The 17,887-nt window shown below is 60.0% G+C and overlaps 1 protein-coding gene across 1 annotated transcript; it reads right to left on the bottom strand.

The window, feature by feature from the left end:
• Positions 1–4,259: 4,259 nt before the first annotated feature.
• On the bottom strand, positions 4,260–10,816 carry B3GAT1 (beta-1,3-glucuronyltransferase 1). The gene is made up of 5 exons (XM_057750321.1): positions 10,675–10,816; positions 7,001–7,509; positions 6,253–6,549; positions 5,516–5,616; positions 4,260–4,422 (listed from the first exon to the last, which is right to left on the bottom strand). Exons 1-4 carry the CDS (start codon positions 10,784–10,786, stop codon positions 5,530–5,532), a joined length of 1,005 nt encoding a protein of 334 aa, XP_057606304.1. The 5' UTR covers positions 10,787–10,816; the 3' UTR covers positions 4,260–4,422; positions 5,516–5,529.
• Positions 10,817–17,887: the final 7,071 nt, after the last annotated feature.

The following is a 17,887-nucleotide window of genomic DNA, read 5'->3' as shown; positions in this document are numbered from 1 at the left end:
CTCTGTGGCTGCCGCCCCGGGCAGGACAGAGGGTCCGGGTGGGACTCTCCCCCATGAGGGCATGCGGGGCACGCCTCCCCGACAGTTTTCTCCTCTGAGTGTCCCTGTGGTCCCTGTTTCTGTGCTAGGGGGGCGCGTCACCGTCTGTGCAGGGTGGGGGGCGCCTGGGCCAGCTTGTTCCTCCTCCACAACCCTGCCTGGGCCTCGTCCTCCGTCCTGGGAGGAAGTTGATCTGGTGGAGGGACTCCAGCCTCCTTCCACCCCCTTCCGACCACGTCTGGGCCTCACCTCCTGAGTCAGCCTTTTTCCTTCTCATCCCGCAAGAGGCAGTGTCAGCCTCGGAGGAGGGGCAGCTGCTCCAGAGGGTCCAGGAGGCTGAGGGCAGAAGGCATGGCTTCAGGGGTGTGGGCAGGAGTGCTGGGGTCCTGGGGCCCCCGCCCTGGGCCAGGCGGCAGGGGAGGGGCAGCCTTCCTTCCACTTGTCAGTCCACACCCTGGACAAGCCCCCACAGGATGTGTCCTATGTTTGGGCTTAGGTTCACTGCCCTGAATTTGCAATAAATCCACAGAGTTGCATCCGATCCTCCTTGGTGGTGTTTCTCTGATCTCGTTTGTGCGCCGGGAGCTGGAGGTGCGGGCCCGTGGGGCCGGGCACACAACCCAGCTGGTGTTGTGTGGACGCAGACTTGGCATTCCGGTGTGATGGGCAGGGTGTGGTGTGTTGGATGGCCAGGTGCTGGCCACGGTGCTGAGTTTGCTTCCCTAACGACGTCTGGATTCTCTTGCCACAAACGGATGATCTTCAATCATTGTCCAAGCTGAAGACAAGATTCCTCCCAGGAGTGGGGACTGGGTGGGGTACAGCAGGCCCAGAGGCTCCCAGCTATACCCCCCAACCCGGGGTCCGGCAGCCCATGCTTGGCCAAGGAGGGTCTGCATGGGGGCAGTCATGCACAGCCCCAGGGCCCAAGAGCTGAGCCAGGTCGAGGGCAGACGGTCACGGGGGCTGAGCCCAAGGGTCCCGCTGGGGGCAGAGAAGTGGAGCTTATTGAAGTGAATGTGGCCGTGGGGTCGTATCCCTGATCTTGTCCAAACTCACTAGCTCTTCCTGAACTGCCTTGAACAGGAAGTATGGGGCTGAGCGGTGAGAGCAGACTACACGGCAGGGCCAGCCTGGGTGCGGTGTCACCCCACCTGGCTTATGTCATGCTCCATGAGGCGCGTGGATGGGCTTCCGCTGGCGGGTGTGTCTGAAGCTGGGGTTTGAAGGACTCTTATGGAGACTCTGTCTGTGCGATGAAGAGTCCCCTGGCGTTATTCTGCGCCCACCTGCTCGCAGATGTGTGGCTTTTTCTGGGCGAGGTCCCTGGGCCCACTTGCCTGCCCAGTGACCCAAGCTTCCTGTCCAAGCACCTCGGCAGGGAGTGCCCTCCTCATAACCCCAGGCTCTAAGTGCTGGACATCTCAGGCCGCTCCCGGACCTCCTTTTCCCTCTGTCCACACTTGCTGTGGAGGACTCCCCCACGGGGCTTGTCAACAGCCTCCACACTCATTCTTTCCAGTGTTCACCCCCATCGGAGCTCCAGGGACCCCGGCTGCCTTTCACTCCCCTGTCCTGTGAGTGTGTAACAAGCATGTGACCCCAAACTGTTACTGTCACATCGTCCTGCAGTCTGGCCAGAGCAGTGGACGCAGTTCTGTTCTATATCTGTTACTTTTGGCTCTTCTCATACCTCACGTCCAGTCCATCAGTAAACCCCTGACCCACGTCCAGAACCCAACCCAAGGTGCTGCCCCCTTGTCCGGGCTGCACTTCATCCAACTCACTGTCATCTCAGGCCAGCTATCCGTATCCTGTTTGTTGGCAGCATGGGAAGCTAGTGAGTTTTCTAAAAGCCCGGTTAGACGGAGTCCGTCCTCTGCTCCGAACCCTCTGACAGCCTCTCCTTTCGCTCCCAAGCCGCCAGCGTCATCCAGGTCCCAGGGCAGTGTGTTCTGTGCCCCCTACTCCTACGTCTGACCCCCCCTCCCCCAGTCAGCTGCCCTCAGTGACCTGTTTGCTAAGCGCTCTCCTGCCAGGGGAGCTTCTCTTTCCTGGACCCGGGTCTCTGCAAGTCTGCTCAAAGGCCACCTAGCCAGGGAGGCCTTTCTGACAGCCTGGGTGGGGTGCTGGTGCCTTCCCAGCTGCACTCTGCCCCGCCCGCCTCATCCGTCTCCTTGGGACAGAGGACAGACGTCTGGAGCACCCTGGCTTTGTGTATCTGTGTCCCCTCCGGAGAAGGCAGCCCGGGGCGGGGAGAGCTTTGGCTTCCATGCCCCTGTGCTGGTGCCGGGAACAAGGTGCGTACACACGAGGCACCTGACAGTACAAGCTGGACAGTTAAATGAGGAAAAACAAGGCAGGGCTGAGGAGGGCTAGGGCTGTTAAAAACCGTATTTGACTTTTATTTCAAAACAAATTAAATACAGTTAAATTAAAACAGACCAGATGGTGCAGCTGCGGGGGCTCCACCCTCCCCGTCTCTGTCCTCTGGACTCCAGTGCCCCCTTGCTCCTGTACAGGGGGAGCAGGGAACAGACTGAGTTTGGAAAACAAACTGTCATCGTGGACCCAATTCTGATTCATAACAAACTCCTTCCCCATGAAGGTGAAAGCTGCTGTCCACCAGGGTTATAATTATAAATAAATACACATGCAGCTAAGAGAGGGTATTAGGTGAAAAACAACTGAACTAGCATCTGTCAAAAAAAAAAAAAAAAAAGAGGCGATCCCATGTCGTCCATGATCAATTTCCTGAAAATGAGCCCTGGGTTTTTGGCCAAGAAGGTGGCCCAAGCCCTGCCAAGCTGACCCTGTGTTCGGGGCTGGTCCCGGCGTGTGAGGCAGCAGAGTGCCCGGCGCAAGTTCACTGGCTCGACAGTGCCCGCCCCTTCCCCTCCTGGCCACCCACTTGATTCCCAGGTGGTTCCCAAGCAACCATGGGTGTGTGACGTCCCGCGAGGTGGCTCAGGGCTCTGGGATGCAAGCCCGTTGGATGGTTTCGTGACTATGGTGTGGAGTTAAATCCACTTCAAGACAGGCAGCCAACCCTCTTCCATGACTTAGGTCGCTGGGTTGAGGCCCACCCACACAGCCACACAGCCAGGAGTGGGCTCTCCACGGCCCTCAGACCCGTCCTGTGAGTCTAAGCGGAGTGGGGGCTGTTAGCGGTTAAAGTAAACACCTATTCAGCGGGCTCAGGCCCGTCCTCTGCCTCCACGGGGGAGGAAAATTGTGCTTCCAACGGTCAGGAGCGTGACGTGGAGACCAGTGGAGGGCCGGCCCCGTCGGGAGGCCAGGGAGACGGGCGCCCTTCCTCCAGGCTCAGGGCCGCACAGGGTTCCTTCTCTGGGGCAGAGGGGCAGCTGGATGGGAGGCCGGCTTGCTCTGTGTGCCCCGGTTTAGGGAGAACGGAGGTTTTACTTCCCATTTTGTGTGTAAATCGCATATTTCCAAAGCAGCGTGTGCTCAGGCCTCCTGCCATCAGGGTCCAGATCATCTCTGTTCCCTTCAGTAAATCCCTCTGCTAACGCACAGTCCTCCAGCCAGGGGCAGGGGGGAGCCCTGGGACTGCCCGGCCCCCTCCTCTCTCCTTTTGGCCCACCTACCCCCACCCCCTTGAGCCCCTGTGGCCTGTGGTTTTCACAGCTCTCGGGGGAGGGGGGCTCCTGCCTCCCCAGTCCCAGCCCATGCAAGGGGCCTGGAGCCCACTGGGCAGTGGGGAGGTGGTGTGTGGACAGGGGCCCATGTGGTCTATACCCTGTGCTGGCTCAAGGGCCCACCTCCATCCCTGCCCTGGGAGAAGCTGGCTTGAGGGATGAGGACCAGGAAAGGGGCTCTGCTCCCTCCATGAGATCGAGGTCCTGGGAGGGCAGCTCGCTGGCTGCCTGCCAGAAGCACAGACAGCCTTATGCTCTGGAAGCAGGAGCCAGAGAAAAGCGGGGGTGCTGCATCTCCTTGGAGCAGCTTGTTCCTGATGCCGGGGGTGGGGGCTGCTCGCCGTCTTCAGAAGTCCTTGGCCAGGTGTCCTGTGTGGTTGTGGGCCCTGAGCAGGGAATCCACTGGGTGGGGCCCCGAGCAGGGAGACAGGGGGCGCTCCACTGGACGGCTGGGTCTTTCGTCCCCTCCCAGCCCGGCAGCACTCCTGCACTCGGGGCCCACGGTGTGTACCCCTGTCGGCCCCACCAGGGTGGATGGAACAGAACAACAGGTCTGGGGTTTCTGTGCTTTGGGGTCTCCGTCCTTTGTCCTGGCATCAGTCTGGGCTCTCTGAAGGCCCCAGAGTAGAAAGGGGGGTGATGGCAATTCCGCAGGAGTCCGCCTTGGAGGGACCACCTGTGTGGGGAGCGCAGGCGGCCAGAAGCAGGTCTGAGAAGAGGGCTCCTGTTAGGGGGAGGATGCAGGGGGAGGCGTGAGGGGCCACTCGATCCTGAGCCCCCGTGGGGTCACCCAGGGGCTCTGCAGAGCCCACCCCTGGGTCCCCACTGAGAGGCCAGGAGCGGAGGGGGCAGGGAGTGATGCTGTCCTGACAGTCTCAGTGGCAGCGACCAAGGTGGTTTTCTAAGTTCAGGGGACATGCTGAGCAAACATGCTGCATTTGGCAGGGCCACTGCTAACATGATATAGAGGCTGCAGCCTGACTCCGAGCCAGAGGACGGAGCTGTGTTCCGCTGTCTGAGCTCCCACCTCTGAGAAGACCACAGAGAAGCCCACAGAAAATTCTTGGCTTTGCCAATTACCTGGCACAATTCACGTTAGCTTTTCTCAGCCTCATTCCTTTGCCTCTAAAATGTAGATGGAACCTCTGATCTGCTTCAATACAGGGTTTTAAAAAACCAAATAAAGGGTTGTCCAGTGGTTAGGACTCTGCACTTCCACTGCAGGGGGCATGGGTTCGATCCCTGGTCGGGGAACGGAACTAAGATTCTGCATGCCACATAGTTCGGCCAAATAAATAAATAAAAAGAAAAAAAAAAAACCAGCAACACTTAGGCAGGACTTATTATGTGCCAGAGACTGTTCCTGGTGCCCCAACAAGACATTCTGCAGATAAAGAAACAGGCCTAGAGAAAGAAAAGTCAAACCGAGGAAAGTGGTAGCCTGGGAGCCAAGTCAGGCTCTGGGGTCCGCGCTTTCACCATGACGGAGGAGGAACCCTTGGAAAACAGAACTCAGGCGAGTCCACACAGCAGCGCCTCGTAAGGGGACAGGCTCATGGCCAGGATAACAGCGTTGATGACGGACCTGTCACCAGATAGTGCCTGGAAGGTGAGGCCTTCCAAGCAGCTGGCGGCAGAATGACCCAGCCCTATGGGGAGGTTGGCTCCTGTCGACTTCAGCTATGTCTCCTCCACTCCACGGGGTACTTGCTCTGACCTCCACAATTAAAGACCAAGAGGAAAAGCCTTGGCAGATTTACTCTGCATCCAAGCTTGGGGTGGTCCACCTGGTGCCTCACCCGCCCATGTCCTCCTACCTGTGTCCTGGGGCTCAGATCTCCACCGTGGGGTCAGTGAAGCCTTTTTTGCCCTCGTTCACCAGCACTGGCTTCTCGGTCCGTGTGTGCCAGACCAGGATCTGTGTGCCCAGAAACACGAGACCACATGGGGCAGGCCCCTGACCTCACCCTCCCGCCCCCGCCCCTCCCCTGCTGCCCTTGTTCCAGCAAGACTTTCTCCATTGTTCCTTACTTCTACCTACCCCCTCATTCTTGCTCTTTGTACACAGGCTGCATTCAAAATATCTGTTGGAAACAGAAAGTCTACAGCTACAGAAAACAGGCAGACGGGTCCCAAGATTTCCTCTTGCTTCTCATCGTCCCCTGCATTTCTTGATGGCTCTAGAGGGAGAGCGTTCTGGGGCCTTCAGCGCAGCTAAGAGAGAGCCCAGGCTCTAGCCAGAGAAGTCCAAACTAGAAGCAGCATGTGTGTGTGTGTGTGTGCGCACGTAGGTGTGTCTGGTAGGGGGCTGTGGAATCCAGCTGCTTCGAGGTGAGGGAGGGATTCAGTCCTGGGCTCTGCCTCACTGGTCTCCCCTCCCTGCTCCCCCACCTGCCGTCAGTGTGGCTCCTGAAGGGCAATAAACTGCTACCTCAGGAGGCTGCTGCTTTGCAGGCTGTTTGGAGCCCTATTTCCTTCTCCCTGATCTAGAGGCAGGTCTTCGTGGGCCAGAAAATGCTTGCATTACAGCTGTCAGCTCTGTTGAGGGCCTTACCTTGGTGCAGTTGGCTGCCTTGGGCTCCAGGTCATTGAGAGTGACAAGTTCTCGGAGGAGGCTGCTTTCCTGGTAGCCTCCCTTCACACCACGCAGCTTGAAGTAGGCCTGGCTTCGCTGCAGGATGAGCCGCAGGTTGACCGCAAATCCTGCCATGTCTATGGCAAATGGCCGGTGGGGGTCGAACACTGTCTTCCAGCCAACCACCTTCCCGGCCCCATTGACCTTCGGGGCCTCGTACCGAAGGCCACCGACGAAGGCGACAGGCCACACGGACACCCTCCTGGTGCTGCGCATCTGCAGGGGGAGAAGAGTCAGGACACCTGGGCAGGGATGGGAGTCAGAGCACCTGGGCTGCTGGGGGTGGGTCCGCAGAGGACCATGCCTGGGCTGTGGGCAAGGCCACCTCTCCAACCTGCTGATATGCCCCTTGTCATGTGGCTTGCCCGCTTTATCCTGCAAAATCTGTCTCCCCAATTTAGAGTCTGAAATGACTCCTTCCCCTCCCGCACTGTCGTGACTCCCAGACCCGGAGGACACTCAGAGGGTGGACAAGAAACCCCCATCTCCACCGCCGCCCTAACTGGAAGCCCTGGTCCTGACAGTAGAGCCCCGAGGCCAGGGCTACGGGTAGGCCTGGGAGCCAGACACTTATCTCCTCTCCCTTCGCCAGTGGGGGCTGGAGGCCGCCCCAGGGTCCCCTACCCTCCCGGGGTTCCCCGGGTTCCCGCGGGTCCGCGGCCCGCACCTCCTCGAAGAGCTCCAGGCTGTAGGTGTTGTCGTCGTCTGCGAAGTACACGACACCGGGCTGGCTGGTGTTGCGTGGGAAGGTCTCGCGCAGCCAGCGCAGGGCCAGGTTGCGCTGCATGGTGCCCCGCGGGATGCGCGGGTCGCGCGCGTCCCCGCGCAGCTTGTAGTTGTGCGGTGTCTCCACGTGCAGGTGCGTGTAGTTGAGGCCGGTGTCGCGCAGCAGGCGTGCGGTCAGCGGCGTGCGGCGCGGTGCGTCCTCCACCACTAGCCAGTGCAGGTTGGGCACATGGAGCAGCGTGTTGGCCAAGCGTGTCAGCTCCGCCTTCTGCACCGGGCGGCTGTAGGTCGGAGTCACCACGTGGATGGTGGGCAGCGTGTCAGACCAGGGCGGGGGCCGCGTGTACACGTACTCTGTGCGTACCACCTCCACGATGTCGCGGTCGGACATGCAGTACTCCCTGGGGTCTGCGCCAGGTGGCACCTCGCGCCGGGGGTCGCTGCCGTCATCTGCGGGTTGGAGGTGGGGGTGTGGGCGGCTCCACTGCAGGTACCGCCCCCCGCGCCCCGCCCCGCACAGGTCTCCTCTGCTCCTCTCATGGGAACATCAGCGCATCCCTGCCCCAGGCCCTGTGGGCTGGAGCTGGCGGTCAAGGCAGATTGCCTGACAGACTCCCCTGGGTTCTCATAGTTCTGACTCCCGAGGTGACATGGAAATAACCTCTCTCTCCTTCTCTCATTTGACAGCTCTGTAGCTATTTGAGGGCAGCCAGCCAAATTCCAAGATTGCATCCTTGGTTCCCAGCTGTGTTGGGTTTTATATGACAACGTGTCCTGCCCTCGACACCCTATGCCCTTCTCACCTGGCCAGAGCTGACTGCACGGCCCTGCACGGGCTGGGGCTGCAGAGCCCCAGGTGCTGCATCCCTGTGCAGTGTGGACGCTGTTGGGCCAGAGGGCAGTGTTAGTGTTCTCGTGGCTACGGCACACTGTGGACTCCGGAGTCTGAGGTTACCTCGCTGGGATTTTTCACAAACCCTAGAGTCAGCAGGGCTTATGTAATCCAACGTCTGAATCTTGGTGCAGAATTGGATACTTAACTACTGCGTTTTGCTTTAGGGTGTTGCCCATAGTTGGCAAGATAATTTTGAATCCTGGGCCTGTCGTTGCTGACTTTAGATATTCCCACATTGGGGCAAAAGGGCAGGGTGGAGACCTGTCTCAGCTCTTCTGGGGTATGGTGTCCATCTCCTAATCTGCACTTTTCGGTCATGCTCTTCCAGCCACCTGGGGTCCTTACTGTCTCCGCACCCAGCCTGTGTGCCCATGTGTCCCCAAGGGCCCCAGGACTGGCATGTGTGAAACCTGGCAGAGGCCTGGCCTCTGTGACACACTCACAGGCACGGGAGCTCCTCCCTCTGGAAGGTACCCTGCCCCCGCTGGGGCGGCTCTAGTGACCCAGCTCTCTCGTGCATCCTGGACATTCTCGCCATGGGCGAAACTAGCAATTCTCTCACAGGGGAAATCAGCCCACAGGTATTCTTATTCTTAAAAAGTCCCTTCTCTCTGAGGTGTGTCTTCCTGTTTGAAGGACTGGGGGGGCTCACTGCTCTCACACCATCTCAGCAGGTGGCGGCAACTCTCAGAGGACAGACCTAGGGATCTGAGCGCTTGGACTCAGACCCTGAGCCACTCTGTACTAACCATACAGCCTTGAGCAGGGTGCTTGGCTTCCGGTGCCTCAGTTTTAGCAACTGCAAAATGGAGCCAATACCTGCATCTCCTTTATTGAGTTAAAGACCTTGGAACTCTGCCGCAAGGCTCACCATCATCTCTGGTAAACAGCCCTGTTCCTCATGGCTTCTTGCAACTACGGAAAGGACGGCGTGAGCAGTTATATGCAGGAGGTGAAGTAGGGTTCAGCCAGCTGCCTCTCCCTGCTTCCCAAGGCTCTCCTTAGCCTGTGGTGTGGGTGCGGGCGTGGGGTGGGGTCGGACACTAGGCGCTGGGGCGGGGGTGGGGGGCATGCTCCCGTCTCTCAGGGAGCGCACACAGGTTAACAAGACACCCACAAGGAGACACACAGCGGTAGCAGGAACCTGCCCCTGGGCCATGGGTGCAGGGTGGGGAGACTAGTGCAGACACAGGCAGCAAAGGGCACTTTCCGAAGGAGTTTTGGGTCAAACTGTGAAAAGAGAACAAGCTTGAGGAGAGCAGCTTCTGACCAGGATATAAATAAGGATGAGTTTATCCTGCCGTGAGTAAAGTTTTGAAAACCGAGGCCCGGGAAGGACACTGAGAGTCACTCCCCCTCCCCTTCCCTTTCTGCTGCTCAGATCTCCCCCAGCAGGCGGGTCTGTGCCCTGGAAGGTTCTCTGTGCCTACACCTGGGCTGGGTCAGGGCTTCTGCTGCCTTTGGGTCCTAAGGGCCTCCCTCACTTCCTTTGCTGTAGCCTGCGTTCCATCCACCCTGGCTGCTCTGGGGAGACTGGGTGCCTGTTCCCTGTCCTCAGGCAGGAGCGGCGGTGTTGAGGAAAGCAGCCTGGCGCCTCTGACCCCAGAGCCCTGCCAAGAATGGAAGCCACGTGGTAGTACGTCCCTTTATGTGTGGTAAATGTAATGATGTGTTGTCAGGTGACAACTCTAAAACGATAAGCACTAGGGAATTCCCTGGCGGTCCAGGGGTTAGGACTTAGCACTGTCACTGCTGGGGCCCAGGTGAAATCCCTTGTTGGGGAAGTAAGAACCCACAAGCCAAGGGGTGTGGCCAAAAAAAAAAAAAAGGTAAACCAAGGAGAGATGTTGGGTTGGGAGGAGAGCTCCAGGTGCCCCAACGGGCAGTGGGCATTTAGCCATCTTCAGCCTGGCCCATCCTTGTGGAAGCGTCAGGACCCACCAGGGCTGAGCAGGCCATGACGTGTAACTGCGTGGAGCAGCTCAGCTTCAGACTGTGGTTCTTGGCCCTGCCTGCACCCAAGTCACCGGTTCCCAGTGCCCGCCACCCCCAGCCCCATCAGCTTTCTCCCTGGGATGGGCCTGGGTGTCTCCATGTTTCATCAGGCTTCCTGGGCTCCCACACACGTTTTAGTGAGAAAAGGGCTGCTTGGAAGACGGGGTCTGTGTGCACAGAGAGGAGAGGGGGCGGGTGTGTGGGACTGGAGACTGGAGTGAGAGGCAGGCTGGGGGGGCACGTGGATGGCTTTGGGGCATAGGGGGCCCCAGTGTGAGATTCCCCCAAAGCTCTGGAATGGGAACCAGAAGCTGATTCTAACCCATTTTGGGGGTTACTAGTGCTTTGGGGGACTCGCCTCTGTCCAGCCTATTTTCACCAGGTGGAACTGGGTCAGGGCTTCCAGACCAGGAAAAGAGGAGCGAACAACATACTCACCCTGAAAGGTTTTAAAAAACACAGGCTGGGAATCCTGCCCACCCCTGAGCCTTCCCCGGGGTGCACGTCCTGAGAGCAAGTGCGGAGCTGTCCTGTGAGTCTGTGCCTGTGTGTGTGGCATCATCAGATCCCCAAAAGTGGTCAAGACCCCCCAAGGGTACGGCCGTTGGCCTGGCTTGTCCTGTGGCTCCCCAGCTGTGGAGCACATGAGAGTCAGGACTCCAGCGACCCTGGCTGTGGTCACCCCGTAAGCAAAGCCCAGTGGGCGGGGCCGGGCGGGGTCTCACCCTTGTGTGCGGCGAGCAGGGGTGCAATGGTGCTCTGGTGCCACACGGTGACCAGCAGCGTCCAGGGTAGCACGATGAGGACGATCGCAAGGATGTCCCGTCTCTTTGGCATCTCCAAGGCTGGCTGGGCCCACAGCTCCTCGTTACCTGAGTGGCGGCAGCGGACAGCGGGGAGCACAGGGAAGAAAAGAACAGGAATGGGCCGGGCGGGCCGGGCACGGGACAGCGGGAAGTTGAATGCCGGCCAGCAGGCCTGACCGCGCTCACAACCCACCCATTGCCGAAGCGGGTCTGCGGAGTCCGGCCCGACTGGAGTCTGGAGGGGGGGTGCTGTCCGGGGTGGGTCAGGAGCCCTGGGGGGTGGACACCTGCAAGAGAGAGCAAAGAGGATGGCCAGAGACTTGGGTGGGATGGCCCCCGCAGGGCCGGCCAGCTTGGAACGCACAGCATGGGGTTTTCAGGGTGGAGCCTGGCTTTTGCCCACTGGCAGGGATGCAGCCAGCCTCTGTCCCCACAGGTGTCAACACGTGCTCCCCACTCAGGATTCAGACACACCTGCCTGGGTTTAACCCCAACTCACTTCTGTGCCTCAGTTTTCTCATCTGTGAAATGGGCACCATCAGCACCTACTTCCCAAGGCTCCTGGGAATTAAACATGTTAATAGCCGTGGAGCCCGCGGGCTGGTGCTGAATGGACACGGCAAGCGCTTAGGACCAATTAGAGGCTGTGATGGTCACAGGCTTGTGCCCAGATGGTTATTTCACAGCCTGGATTAAGGAGTCGGTGTTGGGGTGGGTCCTGGCAGGATCTATTCTTGTGAAGTCCCTGCAGGGATAGGACAGAGCCGGGGTGCTGCGGCCAGGCATCAGCCAGGAGAGGCACTCCTGGTGGGGGCTGTCGGTCCTGGGGAGATGGCACTCAAATAGCAGCACCAGGGGCCCCAGGAGAGGTGCCCTGTGGGGAGAGTTCCCCTCTGGCCCGGCTGCCCACGTGATAGGAGACAAGTGCCAGCATCCTGACCACCATGGAAACTGTCACATCCTGTCCTCCACCTTCCTCCTCATTTCTGTGCTGAGCGCCGTGCAAGATGCAGCTGGGGTCCACGGTGGGGGGAAGGCCTGAGGGGTACAGCTGTGGGTGGCCCTAGCCTGTCCCAGTGTGTGCACCACCCCAGTGCCCAGCGCCAGCATGCCGAGCCCCCAAAGCCAATCTCCACCCAACCCCAGGCTTCCATCTCCCTTAGAGCCGAGAGCCAGGGCTAAGCAAGATCTAGGCCCCCATTTTGGAGGCAGTGTGTCCCCCTCCTTGCCTGGTCCTTTCTCCCAGTAGTCCTCACGCTGATGGAAGAACCATGTCATCTTCCAGTGATGGGCACTGTGGTCTCCCAGGGCGGCCACCATACCCCCCCCCACCCCCAGCTCCACAGTCTCCTTGGAGGCAGATGGTGGACAGGCCTCTGGCGTCCCGGAATTAAATGGTGCGGGCCCAGAGCAGGGAATGTTCCTGGGGTGTGAACTGTCTCTTCCACACTCCTTGCTGTGGACCCAGCAGGTGGAAGCCCAGAGTCCCACCCAGGATGCCAGTCTGGGTCTCCTGTACTGTGTGAGTTCGTGACACACCCCTGCCCAGCCTCCATCCTGCTCCAAGGCCATGGGCAGGGCTGTGAAGGGCTGAGTCGGGGCCTCAGTTTGTCTGGGCCGTCTCAGGTCACATGATGTGAGTCAGAGGTGCTCCCAACAGGCCTGGCTGGGAGGCGTCCTCTGGTTCTGTGATCACCCTGGAGCTTTTCCAGGCATCCTGATCTTGGGGAGGCTCTAACTGATGGGGAGAAGCCACGGGAAGCTGGCCTGCCCTGGGCCTTCAGGTAGCTGCACTGGGGCAGCCTCTAGCCTCTGGCACCTGCCCCTCCCGAGGCCACCCAGGCTGCAATTTGAGCAAGAACAGCTGGTAGGGAGCACTCGTGGGGCCAGAGATGCACTTGACACTCCATGTCTAGTGCTCCTGATGCCTGGGCCACAGGCACGGACCTCAACCCCTTTCATCTGGGGTTCACAGAGGCCCTGAGGGTCAGCATCTTGTCCAAGTCACTGTCAGCGTGCAGCGGAGCCAGACCTGAACCCAGGCCCTTTGGGTCTGAGCTGCATCAGGAAGTAGGGTCAGGCCCCAGAGGCCCTGCAGGGTGGCCCCCTGCAGGTCCCAGCACCTCCCTGGGGAGAGCAGGAGGGAGACCAGGAGGGGAAGAGGGGGGATGGAAGCAAGGACCTCGGAGGGCGGATCTGGTCCCATCCGGTCTATCTGGTCAAAACATCTATGAAAGGAAGGGGGCGGGGGAGGCAGAAAAGCTCTAAAAATAAACTTAGCCATAAACCCAGTTGTGCATTAATTACTCTGGAAGCCATTACGGCTTGAAAACCCCATAACTTTAATGGAGGCTATTATAAGCATAGCAGCAAAATCGTGGAGCTAATTACCAGGCGGTTATTAAGCAGAACAGGGAGAGCCCCCCAGGCTTGGACAGTGCCAGCTGGCCAGCAGGGGGCGGGTCTGTGGGAAACGGGACCTGGGGTTGAGGGGTCAGGGAGCAGAGGCCTGGCGGTACCTGGGGTGGGGGCAGGAGACGCCACCCCAGACCCAGAGGCCCACGTCTGAGATGGAGCTACAAGGACGACCACTGGCCACGGCCCACTCTTCCTGCCCGGCCCTGGAGGGGTGGTGGGCAGCCTGTCTGTGGTCCAGGCTCAAGCAACCACAGGCCGCAGGGCTGCCCCGGGCCCTTGGTGGGCGCAGGCAGAGGCGTCAACACACAGATGGAGGAGGGGCTGGGCCGCACCCAGAAGCCAGGAGCGGGGGCACGGCAGGGAGAATGGGGTGTCTGGGGAAGGGTCCTGCACGTGAGGGTGGGGGGGGGCCCGGTGTCCACTGAGGCCAGGACTCCCCACCTGCCACCGCAGCTCATGCCTGTGAGTGGCTCCTGCCGTCCTCAGCCCCTCAGCAAGTGCAGATGGGGGGCCCTCGGCTGGATGCAGACAGGGCTATGCTGAGGGGCGCGTGAGCCCCAAGGGATGGCGGAGGGGACGGAAGGGGGCTGGACGGTGCTCTGACCGCTCCCCCCCGGGGCCTGGGGCCCCTGCCTGATCTTCTCGGCCTCCACCCTCACCTCCACACACAGGGCTGGACTGGGAGGTTCTAATGAAGTTTCAGTTCTGCTATTTTAGCACCTTGAGGTTAAGACAGTTAGGGCTCTGATGAGAAAATGGGTTTGGGGGGCATTCAAGGCAAAAGTCAAAGCAAGAGGCCAGCATAACCGCTTTCCCAGGAGCCCAGTCATGATTCACGGGCCAAGTAGCCCCAGAGACTGGCCACGTATGGGGAGACCTAGTTATAGGCATTTTCCTATAGGTTTTAGGGTGTCACAGGTTGTGCGTGAGAACCAGGAGGTGTCTGGGACCCATATGGGGGGCTCTCATGTGCCCACGGCTGGGCTGGAGCCGGGCAAGCTGGACAGGAGAGGCTGGGCCTGGGAAGGCAGGGCCATGGCGAGGTTGGCTTCAAGGCTGGACGATTCCAAATGCATGGACAGACTGCCTCCCGAGCTGCAGGATTCAGATGAAAACCTCAGCCGTGCCCCAGTCACTGGGGAAGAGGCGTGTTTAATTCCATTTAACAAATATTAATTCAGCATCGGTGGTGGGCAAGGCCCTGATGCATTCCACGTGCCCGTGGAGCAGGGCAGCCGTCCAGCAGCTCCTGGACTGTAGGGAGGGGGGCTTCACACAGCTGCGTCACATCACCTGGAGAGGTAACTGCAGAGATGGCGTGTGCACACGAGTGTGCACATGTGTGTGCATGCGTGTGGCAGAGGTCACTTACACACAGACCACCCGAGTTTTCGTCTCTGAAGCAGGGTAGGAGCCATGGTGCCTATAAGCCCGGGACAGTGGTTGGTTGGTTGGCTGCAGGAGGCAGAGGGGTGAAGAATGCTTCCAGGTGACGTGCACATGCCACACATGTCCTGATGACTGCATGATCCATGGTCCTGTCCTGATCGCTCGTTCCTCGATGGCCAGGGCAGCACTGCCCCCTTGGGAAGTGGGGCCAAGGCCCGTCCTGGGAGCTCGCCGCCCTCTGGGAGTCGTCCCGCCAGGCACACTGCCTGCGGTCTCAATGCCCACTTCTCTGAAGTGATCTGAGACCCAGGGACACTCTGTGAGCAACCTGTGTCACATCCTTTAGAATTTTTATCACGTTTCCCACCAATCTTCACTTCATTTGGAGAACTTTTTCCCCAGACTTGCCTCATGGAATCTTTTGAGAACATTCAACTTAGTTTTCATAGAAACAACACATTTCTTTCTTTCCAGCTCATATTTCTTGGTTTATGTTATATTCTGTGATGATGGAACAAGCAGCACCATTGCAAACAGGCTGGGAGCAAACATTACAGACTCTGGGCTCACTGGCCACCAGAGGGGACCCCTGGCCCCTGGAGGACGTCGGTCCTGAGTCGATGGGGGAGAGGCGGCGAGGAGAGGGCTGCTGTGCCCGGGAGGAAAGAAGTTCTCATCCGTCACTGGGAGCCCAAGTCTCCCAGGGGCTGAGCAGATGTCAGGGCCTGGGAGGGGATGAGGGGGTGAGCTGGGGGCACCAGGGGGCTGCAGGAGGCAGGAGAAGGGAGAGGTTAACAGCATACAGAGGAAGGGATGCTGGTTAGGGCTCTGGCTCTACCCTCCAGCCCAGACTGTCCCCCGGAAGGGAGGCTGGACGTTGTCCCCAAGACCCGCAGGAGCCCTAATGGGATCAAGGGATTAGTATTGATCCTGAGGCCGCTGCTCAGGACAAGCCCGATGCCAGAGCTAATCAGCTCCCGTCCAGTCAATCCACACTCCATTAGCTGGCTCAGGCCTCGCCTCCCCAGCCACCACACCTCCACCGGCTCCCCAGGGGATGGGGGAGGGGGCAGGACATGGGAGCCTCTCCACCCACCGTCTCTGTCCTCTTCCGGATGCTCCTGCTCAGCTGCCCCTACAAGCCAGAGGGGATGGGAGAGAGGGGTCCACAGCTCCTTCCACCCATGAGGAGGGCGTGAGGCCCCGGAGGGTTCGGGGTTGGCCCTGCAGCTCACAGCCCTGCCCTGGGCAGGTGGCATTCATTTCTTCATAAAGCCGGCCCTTGATCTCCACGGCAGCCTGTCAGACAGGCAGGGAGGTTTCATCCCCATTTTACATGCGAGGAAACCGAGGTTTGGAAGGGCTCAAGGTCCCAGAGTCAGTGGAGCTGCTCACACCCAGGTGTGAGCATGGTGGCTCCCTGCCTAAAGGCCCAGCCCTCCTGGGGCCACCTCCAGGGACTGAGCTCCCTGGCTTGCCCAGGGAGGGGTTCCCCCTCAGCTTTCACAGTGGGGGCTGAGGAGGAGGGGAGGCCGGGCCCCAGGGGGGTCTGTGTCCTGGACCCCAGGCCTCGTGCCATCGCGTTCCCAGCATGGAGACCAGGCCCTGGCTGGGGCAGGAGGATGTCAGCTCGGCCCAGGCTGGTGTAAACCACACGTAACAGCTTTGGGTTTCTTCTGCCCAAGAATCAGGAAACACAGTTCATTGGTCATCTGTTTGAGGTGGTTCCCTTGTTTTCTTTCTTGCTTTTTCAGAGATAGGCTTGGGATGAGGTTTGGATCCTGACTCAGTAGAGAGTGAAAATGGGGGTGTGGTTTGCATGGTTCCCCTTGTGTCACTGCAGGAATTTGAACGGAACAAACTATCAGCCCCAGTGGGTTTACTGACGTTCCCAAATCAGCAGCGTGGTCTTTGGGCAGAAGGGTGTCCACTCGCCCCACAGCCTCCTCATGGGAGGGCTTCATCTGGGAGGTTTCCTGCCGCTACTCTGGGCCAGGCCCCGAGCACACGGATGACCCGCGGCTTGGCTCAAGGTGGGGGCAGCGACCAGAGGGACACGCACCAAATGGAGAAGCTGGCCTTCGGACAGTGGCTGGCCGAGCCGAGCTCCCCCTGCGGAGAGCCACTGCGCAGAGGGTCTTGGGGTGTCTGGGCAGGGCTGGGCAGGGAGGATGCTCAGTAGGGAGGTGCTGATGGGAGCCCTGGGCAGGCAGGCAGAGAGTGGCGTGGCTGTGGTCCTCCCCTGCTTGATGGGGGGGTGGGGAATGAGGGCGGGCCCAGCTTTGCCACCTGCAGACTGGGGAGTGGCCCCTGCATGGCGTGCAGCTTCCGGCCCTGGACGCGGCCTGCGGTCGGGGGAGGCTTGGTCTTGGCAGGCGCCGCCTCCCCCACCCCCTCTGCCCCTTTCCCTGCTGTCTCTCCATCCTCGCTCCCTTCTGGCAGCTGCGCCAGCTTTGGCGGGAACATCACTGTCCCCAAGATGAGTGCCCTCATGTTCTCCCACCTCTGACCGGTGGTCACGTGCTCACAGCTCAAACCACCCAGTTCTCTTGCATCTTCAGCTTCCGTGGGTCAGGAGCCCAGCCTGGCAGGTGGGGTCCCATGAACAGGGGCCACTGGAGGGTTGACCAGGGTGCACTTGCTTCCACCCTCTCAGAGGGGCGGCAGAGGCCACGGCCTCGAGGTCACAGGACTGCAGGCGGCACTACCCTCGGCTCCCTGCCCCATGGCCTCGACCGACACAGCCCCCTACACCCTGGGGCCAGAAGGGAAGGTGTCCGGGGCAAGTCTGCTATCAGGACAAGTCCTCTGGGACACGACGTGACTGCAGGAGTGACAGCCCATCACCTTGACCACGTTCTGTTGGTCACAGGCTAGTTACAGGTGTCTCTACACTGAAGTTGTGAACAGCAGGAGTCAGGGGTCACAGGGACACCTTAGGGTCTGTCCAGCACAGCAGGGAGGCCAGGTTACTTCCTGACCTCAGCTGCCATCTGGCCCCACAGCCGGCACACCTGAGGGGCTCCCCGTGGCCTTCGCCTCCCCCTACTCGCTCTGGCCTCAGTCCCCTCCTCCAGCCTAGAGCTGTTCTGCCTGGAATATTCCACGGACGCCTTAAACACAGCTGAGACCCCAGCAACGTCTTTCTTCCCAGAGCAGCTCCGTCTTCCTCCCCATCGTGACGGCCAGCACGGAAATCCTGGGCTGCTCCCACTGCTCCCTGCATCCGCTGGGCAGGCCCCAGTGCTGATCCAGGCCTGCTCTTTCCTCCACGGCCTCCTGCTGCGATCTGTCTGCAGAGTCCACCCCACTGCCCGGCCCGCCC

Source organism: Hippopotamus amphibius, chromosome 9, assembly GCF_030028045.1.
Source record: "Hippopotamus amphibius kiboko isolate mHipAmp2 chromosome 9, mHipAmp2.hap2, whole genome shotgun sequence".
Classification (NCBI taxonomy): Eukaryota; Metazoa; Chordata; class Mammalia; order Artiodactyla; family Hippopotamidae; genus Hippopotamus; species Hippopotamus amphibius.
Note: the sequence above shows the minus strand (reverse complement) of the source record. Positions and strands in the feature narration are given on the sequence as shown.